The sequence below is a fragment of the Pelmatolapia mariae genome, linkage group LG5, assembly GCF_036321145.2.
Source record: "Pelmatolapia mariae isolate MD_Pm_ZW linkage group LG5, Pm_UMD_F_2, whole genome shotgun sequence".
Taxonomy (NCBI): domain Eukaryota; kingdom Metazoa; phylum Chordata; class Actinopteri; order Cichliformes; family Cichlidae; genus Pelmatolapia; species Pelmatolapia mariae.
In genome coordinates, this window is record NC_086231.1 from 24,742,779 (window position 1) to 24,752,877 (window position 10,099).

Here is a 10,099-nt window from a genome sequence, read left to right on the forward strand (position 1 = left end):
AACAGTGTTTCAACAAAAAGAGCTGGCAGCATAAAAGATTTCCTCCCAAATTTTACCTTGAATATGTATACACAGTGAAATGAAATAATGTGATGTTGTGCACATTTTCAGACACTTTTTTTGATGGCAAATTGGAAATACCTGAAAAGTTCAAGGGAAATTTGAACTTTTTCTCAGATAAATGCACACACGTCTTACACTGAGAGTTTAAGTAGAAAAAAATGATACAAACAACTTTCCTTGTAAACCGAACCATGAAAACTAATGGTCTGCACAGCAAAATCTGCAGCTACACGTATAGGATGAGTTGGGTGGGGCGCTTTTCACAACTTTTCTAGCACAGGTCTAACATGCAGTCCAAACACCGAACTTTCCAGACCGCCGGTGGTCCGCTGCGCTCTCCGCTCTCTGCGGACGCGTCGACTCACCTACAGGAGACGGTGATCTCTACTTTGGTGGCCGGAATGTTGCCGGTGATCGGGTCGAAGTCGTACACCGATGACGTGTCTTCCAGCTTGTCCATAACGTCTCCTTCCATCATGTCCATCGCCAGAGCTCGTGGTGGCTCGGGTGTGATCCGAGAGGCGCACAGCCTGGCGCCGGCGGTGCGCAGCGAGTCTCCGGTGACTCCTGAGAACAGATCAGAGACCAGACGGCCTCCGGTCCGACCGGGTGAGGCAGCCACTTCACAAATGTTGAAGCTGGAGAGGATGGAGAGGAGAGCACCGACTGAGGGAACACCCAGGGGGGAAAAAAGGAAAAGAAAAAGGGCGCACTTGGTTAACTCTGCGCAGCGTAAATACTTATTTTTTTTCTTGATTTCTGAGATTACTGTTGCGCTTTCACCGACCTGCTGGACGTCACATGGAGAGGTGGACCGCTCTCTGCTTTTGTCTTCACCGTGTGCGCACAGCGGAGCGTGTGAAGAGAAATGACTACATACACTTAAACCCACCCATCCTCCTCCCACACGGAATTACAATCAAGTGCTGGCAACCCTGTACACTGGCGCTGCTGTTGTCACCCTGCAACATCCTGTGTAGCCTCCTCTTCAGCGTGCACTCGAGTGTCAGTCATAGCAGATGACTAATTGATGTTATTTCGTATTTTGGACTTTTTCTAAGGCGTGGCATCAAAAAAAAGCTGGTTGTCCTGAAGGATGCTTGTGAGACTGAGTACAAATTGGCTGCAGTCCTGCTGGTCGGGACAAGCCATGTTTAGAAGGCTGAAGAGCAAAACTGGAGCACAATATTTAGTCATCTATTTTTTATTTTTTATATTGGAACATTTTATATATTGGACTTTTGAGAAGGCATAACAGAATGCAGTGAAGAAATTCAACACCACAGTGAACCATTGAGATATTTTTTTTTAAAGAAAGAAAAACAGCAGGATCAGCTTTAAGTGCTTACACAAGTCAAAAGTCCAAGTGTTTCCCATCTTTCTTTGATGGAAGGCTTGTGCACAACACTTTCAGACAGTCAGAACTGCCAATTAAAAAGTGTTCATGCTGGCTGATTTAAAATCAATGATGATTAGAGTGAGGGAGTTACATAAAGATTTAATGGCCATCATCCATCCCCCCCATTAGCCTGTTGTTGTGCAGCTAAAAACCCACTCTAAAAAACACACACACATTGTAATGAATATGCTAAACTGATGCCACTGCCTGCCAAGATAGTGATGGGTTTGTCATTTTTGGATAAGTATGGTTCCTAAATACAAGCAACATGTGCGCTGGGCTCTCTCCATCACCTCACTGTTTATCTCACTTGTTCTGACACTCCACATATTTGTCCGTCCTCTTCTCACAAATATGAGAGAGGGAGGAGAAAGTGTTACACATGTATGTGAAATGCATGTACACTTGTGGCTGTGAATAAGCAAACATTATTATCAGGAAAGGAGCCCCTTTTCACCTACTTGGAAAAGTGTAGTTGTTACTTTTGTGGTCAATATGGAAACAGAGACATCAGATTTTCTGTGTCATTGCACCTTTTCTGTCTATTTCTCTGTCTCTCCTTTCCCTATTGCTATCTCTCGCACACACATCACAGAGACACATGGAGCCATAAACCATTATACCACCTTTCATAAATGGGTGCAGAAGCACACAGCTCTTTCCTGCATAGTGCACCTAGCGTCTGGATTCTGGAAATCAATTTACACCGGCACAGGATGCTTCTGCCCACACAGCTCTCCAACTCAGGATCAGGAACACACACACACACACACGCACACACACAAAATCATGCAGTCGTTCTTTTACACGTGCTCACCAATGCGTACACCGGTGTGCACGTATAAAAACAAATTATTTTCTCATATGTCACCCATAAACAGAGATAAAGAGGCACACACATCTACATACCCAGCCTTTTCTCTCCAGGATGATTCATGTATTTTAAGGGTTTGCTGTTTAGAGTGGGTGAGCATGCTATTGCAGATGTTCCACAGAGTGGGTTGGCAGGATCAGGGCCAGAGGACAAAAACAAAAAAAAAAAGAAGATGCAGGAAGGGGAGGAAGGGGAGGAAGAAGACCTTCACAATATCTATTTTGCCTTGAGTAGTAACCTGTGGATGGCAGACTTTTCAGAAATACGACATATTTTGCATATGTATATTCTTAAAAGCTGGGAATCCAGATATCAAAACTAAATCTATTTCCACCCCTTCATGTGCTGTGATCTGAAAACACAGGGTGTTCTGTGGGGGAGGGGGTGTTGAAACCGAGCAATGTTTTGCCTCCTGGTTACTGACAAAAAAAGAAAGAAAACACATCACTGTATGAGTTAAATAGAAAAATACCTCTGTGTTTGTTGCGTCTGGTCAGTGATAGTCATCAATCACAGACAGAAAACCATTTAAAATGACAACTATAGAAAAAAATAACACTTATTCTCATTTGAAAATTAGCATATTTAATTAAAAATATATATATTTTATGAATTTCTGATCATATACCATACCATCAAACTTATTTTTTCAAATAAATTCTTCATTGGGCCATATAAAAGCAATATCTGATTATCTGTGCTACATTAGTTCTTAATATTGTGGGGTCAACTTGAGTGATCAATAGGAAAAAACCCTCTAAAATACTGCACATCTTCTTTAAATGCTATTCCCATCCATCTGCCACGGACTCGGAGGTGGTCAATGCTTTGTACTGCCAGTGACATTAATAACACCATAGGAGATTCAAATGTCCCTTTTCCTCCTTCTCCGTCCTATTTTCTCAGCTTCCTGCAGTTTTCTAAGCGCTAATTACTGTGTTTATTCTTACTTGCGTCATGCTGTCCAAAAAGATCGCCTTTCTGGAAGCAATTATGCAAAAGCAAACAAATGCCCTGTCAAGAAAATGAAGCTTTTTTTTTTTTGCTTTTTTTTTACCCACCTGAAATAGGGACACATTTGTTTACTCGTTTAATCTAATTTTCCTGCGGTTTTAACTTTGTTTTTGTTTTTTTAAAGAAACAAAGAATGTTTTACAAAGTAATACATTTTGGATGTCCCATTAAGCGGTGGGGGTAGGGGTGGAGGTACAGGTAGTATTTTCAGCCTGCCTGTGACGCACAGGCGCTAAAATAATGTTTTCTCCTCTAAAATTAAAAGTGTGTATGATTTCATGCTTAAGCGCAATTTAATATAAAAACACACAACATCTGAAATTACAATATTAAAGAAGCTCTGGGACCTGTAAGATTTTGTGCTTATACCTCCCAGTTAACAAATATTTTTCAATTCGTTTTAATTTATGAGCCCAAAGAAAGTGTTTTATTATTACTCATTAAGCTTTAATTTCATTTTAGTACAAAGTAGTGTTAAGTAACATCTGTAACAAAAAGGGTTCAAATGTTTAATCAAACTTTTAAAGGTTATATTCTGATTTATATGGCTGTGCTTCAATAACACTCAAATTAAATGCTTTGAGTGGGTTTTTTAAATGTCTTTCTCTGAAATGTAGTCATTGTACATGAAGCAAAGGTTTCAGAATCAAGTGTACATTTAACATGGGACTATACCTTTTATATGAAGCATTTAGTGTCATATAGACCCTTCATACATTCATCCATCCATCCATTTTCATCTGCTAATCTTTGTCAAGGTCATGGGGGGTGGAGCCTATCCAGACTACCACAGGGCGATAATTTGGACTTTTGGAATTAAAGTGGTACCAAAAAGTAAATCACAATTATCACCACATAGCTGAGAGACTGCAAAACCAAATTATGAGTTCTGTGCTCAAAACAGCATTTGGAACAGTCGTTCTAATTTAGCACAACTCAGATTTATTTATTTTTACTATTACGATAACAATTATTTGCTGCAGCTTAAATCAATACTGTGGTTTTGACTTATGACCTCTGATTATGATTAAATTGGATTTAAAATGGGTGCTGAGGCTTTGTGCTCCTCTCTGCAAGACACAAGTCTACTCAGTTGTACCTTGTAGATAAGTAGGGGGTTTGATAAACCCAGTTCAAAAGGACCACATGTTCCCTCCCAGAGTGTAATCCTGCTCTGTGGCCCAGTGGTTTAATCCAAAATCAAATCCCTCCTGAGGTGCCAAGCAGCATAAAGAAGGCTTTTATGAATCATTGCTCCAAGACTGACAAACTGAGGGAAACACACATATACAGTATTTGTGGGAAGCCACCATGGCAGCCTATAGGTGGCTGATGGGCTGGCTAACATCCCGCGCGCTCCTGCAGTACTTGTAAGTCAATGAACTCCATGCTGTGCCAGAGCCACTGGCAAAATAATAATAACCTGATTTTTCCAGGTCTACAGCAGACGCACAAGCTCTTAGAGTTAATTATGAAATTCTTGATAGAAGACTTGCAGCTACTTACCCAAAAGTTTTAATGATGCAGTAGTTTTTCTGCTGTGGGGAAAGTTCATCACTGAGTTCTCATGGGAAGGTGCCTGGACGCTCTTTTTTTTTTTTACTAGAGAACCATATGTTGAGTGGGTTTATGTCTTTGCTAATAAGTGGCGACTGAGTTTAAAAGCGGAAAATAAAGTGAAAATGATACAGAGCACAGTGGCAAAGAAATCCCTAAAGGCAAAATTTCTACAGGGAAGAAAATCCAAGGAGTGCTCAGCTCTGTGTCACAAATACTGGCACAATTAAACTTGGCCTTTATTTATCTAGCCTGTTACTGCCCTCAAAAAGCCTTTTTTTTTTTTTATGGCTGGAATGCCAAAGCAAAATGTATCCACAATAAAATGACTAAGTAATGCTAACACTGCATTATATTAATAGTGATATAAGAAGAAATGTGTCTAATTAACAGATTTGTTAACTATGATTTAAAGAGTTAGATTGCCATTCACCCTTTAGAGCTACATTAATAAAACAAAGTTGCACATCCCGGTGATGTCACTTAAACTAACCACAGCACCTATGCTTGACTCAAAATTATCGCATTTCCATTTAGCAAATACAGAATAGTTTTCTGGTCCTTGGGTTTCAATTGTACGAAATATTACCATGAAATATAATAGGAATGGGTATTTTTTTTATTTCCAGCCCTGACTCATTGTTGTTACAGAAAAACTAACACAATAGTTTGCAGGTAATCATTATACCTCCCGGCATTTGGTTTAATCTGTTATTACTTTTTCTATAGTTGCATTTTTCACCCCAATTTTATGGTTATTGTTGCAAAGAAACTACCACAAATGCTTCCAGGTAATAAGCCACAACATCAAACATATAATATTTACTTTATTACATTCAAACAAGGGGGGGGGGGGGGGGGGGGGGGGGGGGGTTAAGGCTATAAAGTAGCTTTAATTTCACAAATTATCTCTGTAATCCTGACAGGTTACTATACCACCTAAACAAAGATTATACAATAAAAACTACTATTACTAAATGCTTTTGTGCATTTTATACATTTCAGTCAGTGAATCAGCTTAAAACCAAGATTGATACAAGTATTACTTGGTTATTACCTTGTAATTACATGTAATTAAATGTTATTACCACCACAAGTCTGAAGTGGCAGTCCTGTTTCTTCTATGCTAACTCAATGCAGCAGCGTCATATTTGGTGTACAGGCATTAAAGTGGTATCAGTATTCCTCTCTAACGCTACACTAGAAAAAAATGAAAAAAAATGTGCTCCTGACCCCAAATGTCAATCTATTGAAACTTAGTCTATAGTTTTCAAACCGAATAGTTTTCTTTTGTGTGTGTGTTTGAAGTCAGATCACAAAAGATGTTCAAAAATAACATTTCATAAGACATGCTGTGTGAAAGTAAAGTTCAAGATTTTATAACGTAATTAATTTATGATACGTCATTCAGTTCACACAAGTCAGCTTATTCATGTGTTCAAAAAAAGTTAATTTGACATATTTTAAGAACTGTTGAGGAACGCGCTAACTTTTTAGATGATGCACATAAAAGCAAACTGTGTTGGTCAGGTATTTAAAAGGGTGCTTTTTTAAAAACACCAGATCACGTTGAGATGTCAACAACCTTCGAGTGTCCCGATAAGGAGGAAAGTAGGTGGCTAATGTTTGACAAGACTGTTGTGATGAAGGATCAAAGGTCCCAGGCTGTTTTTCTGTCACAGTCTCTTTCACACTTTAGAGGGATTTCTGTCTGGGAGACAGCGTATTTCATGAGGGTGAGTGTGTCTCTGAAAATACTCAGTAAGTCAGTGGATTTTTACAAACTACTTTTAAATACTATGCACGTTAAATCCAAAGGCACCACGTCATCTTCATCATCGTGATGGAACTGGCCTTTTATCCGGCGCTGGCACTGATGTATTTCTTTGGAGTGATGAAGGCCGCGCAGGATGACCGGGTGGAGCTGACCGATTACGCGTCGATGAACGTGTTCTGTCTGTTCGTGCTGGCACAGCCGCTGTGTCTCGTAATCGGTGGATACACTGGCATGGCTACTTACCTTCTGACATCTCTGGTATCCTACAACTTCCTGCCATGGAAAAGCAGCACAAAAAAGCAAGCAAAAGAAAAAGACTCAGAGAAGAAGACAAAGTGAGGGCCAGAAACATACATTACATGGAAATACCAAGAAAGTGGATTCAAAGGGGGACTGAAAAGTATTTAAATTAAGAAAAAAATTATAAATAAATAGCTATTTCACAAGAAATTATCAGTGATTTAACCTGTTGTCATAAATGTGTTGTTTTGTCTGCAGTTGTAATGATCTGTGAGAAAGTATCTGTATTTTCATACACAAAGTGACCCGTTTTATGATTCTTGATGTAGATGATGTTGTTGTAAATACATTCAGCTGGGTGACTCAATAGCCACAAGAGAAAAAATTGCAAACAAAAGGAACATTAAATCCAAAAAAACTTCACCAAGTGAAAAAATATACAGAATAGTGCACAGCACAAACAGAGCTATTCTTGAAATCAATCATTTCTAGACCTACTGGCTGGGAACTTTTCAAATAAGTTGAATACTTACTTCCACACCTTTATGATCAGGTTAGATGAGAGGATCAACTCCAGATTTTGTAATAATGAGCTAAAGCCAGCAGCTTGTGAGTTTAGCACAAAGATGGGAGCGGGGCAAACTAGCTAGCATATTGTGCAATCTGTTGTTTAGTTTTGGGGGGTTCCCTTTCTTTTTTCCATTGTCTTACAACATTACAGATAAATAGAGAGCCATAAAGGTACCTTTGGACTGAATCAAGCTAGGTCTTTATGCTAAGAATCCATAACAAGCCATCTAACAATAAACTACTAAAATATAAACTTGCCTCAGGTATTAATGATGGTGGAGCTCAGGTTAGAGATCCTTTCCCCAGATTAACTTAAAATGTATGCAATAAGCAAAAGTTACAGCTAGGGTCATAAAGCTCACAGCAGCCTTAATAAATTGCCCATAATACTGATTTCTCTGTCTCTCATGGAGTTAAGGAAACTGGCAGGATGGCAAGTACTGTAGATATCATGAACTTAACCCATGGTTTGGGGTTTTGGCCTTTTTCAGCTTTATTGACAGACACAGTAAGAGGAAAGCAGAGGGAGAGCGTAAGAGGGGAAGAGGGGACGCTCTTGAGCATGTGGTCACCTGCTCAACACTGAGCCAAACCGGCGCCCCCTTAGCCCTAAACCCATCGCCTGCTTCGTTGCATGATGCTGTCCTCCTCTTCACATTAAAATTGATTCAGTCAATTACTCACTTTTTTTTTATTTACCACATTTTACAAGACTTAGTTGTTGGTTGTTGGAAGAATTAACAGTGAAGTGCTCTATTCTCAGCTGCACTGAATACACCAGGTGCTGTCACATCTTAGCCAAATTAAATAGTCAGAGGTCACAGTTGCGCACTGCAGATAATTATGGCGACAGGAGGATAGCATATTCTAAAATAGTTTCAGGTCTTCATCACAGCAAAGGGGAAATCATCAAAGGAGTTTGGGCTCATCATAATGGTTTGAGGTAATTGTTGTATCACTGTAGAGGCGCACAGTGGTCTCAGGACAGCAGCCACTAAGGGAAATCAGAACCTGTGTGGAACAGATCTTCTTATTCGACTCTTGGCAAGAAGTGTACTTCCCCAAATGAAAAATTGTTCCTTTAAAACTGAGAAAATGATTCAGTGAACATCTCCAAATTATAATTACATTGTTAATGTCATAATATGAAGCCAATTAGCTCTGGACTGTGAAGTTTGTCAGTGACAAAAAAAAGAAAGCGCTGGTTTCCTCTTTTCACCTATGACAGTGACACTCAATGTGCCTCTGGCCTTATAGCTGAGTCATTTCTGCTGAACCTGCCTACTTGAATATTACTAATCTGTCAATTAATTAAGTATTCAGTATATTATACACTCATGAACAGTGTTTCACAAAAGCTCCCACTAAACATAATTATTAAATCAGCATTGTGCTTTTTCCGTCTGTGTTCATGAATGACTGAGTGTCCCTCTGATGTGAATTAGCCTGGTACCACAGAGCGTCGGGGTGTGCGTAAACCCGCAGGAAAAGAAGTTTATTAGTTTCTTCAGCGCTAATATCCTCAGTTCACGACTTTCTCTCAGAGTACCTCTCACTTATTTCTCTTCCTAAGTGTGAATTTATGTAGCGTGAATAAGGTTCTAACCTAAAGTGTCAATCATTCGCTATAAAGGCTCTAATTCCACAGTTATTATCCATATATATGTTCTTTCAAGGTATAGCATGAGAAAATTGTTCAGCTTTTGCGCTCCACACATTTGTTCAGTTTCCTATTCAGTATGTGTGGAGCATGTTCTCAGCGAGCCCGTTCTCACTCCCGAGGCGTAACATCCCGACGTTTTGTCACGTCCTGCGGCGTTCCTGAGGAACGCGAAAGGTGACCTTCCACGTTGTTATGGTACGCGGAGGTTTCCAGCCCTGTACTGCAGCCCTAAACTTAACCTTATCACTAAGCCTAACCATAACCTTATGCCTAACCTTAACCATAACCTTATGCCTAACCATAACCTTATTCCTAACCTTAACCATAACCGTATCCCTACGCCTAAACCTAACCTTATCCCTAAACCTAACCATAACCTTATGCCTAAACCTAACCATAACCGTATACCTAAGCCTAAACCTAACCTTATCACTAAACCTAACCATAACCTTATTCCTAACCTTAACCAGCAGTTTAATGAGGTGAAATAGTGTTTTTTAAGCGATTTTAAGGGAAAAAGCGAAGATGTGTAGATTGAGTCCAAACGGTTCTCATGTGTCCGCAGTTTTCCGATGTCGTGACGTAGGAACGCCTTGGGTGCCCGAAAACGTAATATGTTGACGATTTGTCACCTAGCGTAAAATGTTACGATTTGGGAGTGAGAACGGGTTGTCTCAGCTTACCTCCCTTAATGTCACACTGGAGGTGCTTCCTACTGCATCTTCATGTTATTTAAAATAATGAGCCTGCAGCTTCCCATTTATTGTAACCCCCCCCCCCCCAATATGATTCTTCTTCTTCCCCAGCCAGCACTCAAAACCAAACTCCTTTCTTTCTTGTGTTTCATCTTCTGTCTCAGTCTTAATCCTTTTCCACAGTTGGGCTCGTTTCCATAATGTTGCTCCTCCTCGCTTGCATTATCATTAAAAAGGGGGGGAATCT

The 10,099-nt window shown here is 39.8% G+C and overlaps 1 protein-coding gene across 3 annotated transcripts in view; it reads right to left on the reverse strand.

Annotated features, from left to right (window-relative positions):
• cpne5b (copine Vb) overlaps window positions 1-952 on the reverse strand; it is a 125,014-nt gene extending 124,062 nt beyond the window's left edge. For 2 of the 3 annotated variants that reach the window (XM_063474405.1, XM_063474404.1), the window contains exons 1-2: window positions 851-952; window positions 429-729 (exon numbers count right to left, since the gene is read on the reverse strand). In XM_063474405.1, coding sequence (XP_063330475.1) covers window positions 429-547 — 119 coding nt within the window. In that variant the 5' untranslated portion in view covers window positions 548-729; window positions 851-952. Of the gene's footprint in view, window positions 1-428; window positions 808-850 lie in introns of those variants that run through there. The other variant, XM_063474406.1, reaches the window with a different exon arrangement.
• Between the last annotated feature and the right edge of the window lie 9,147 nt (window positions 953-10,099).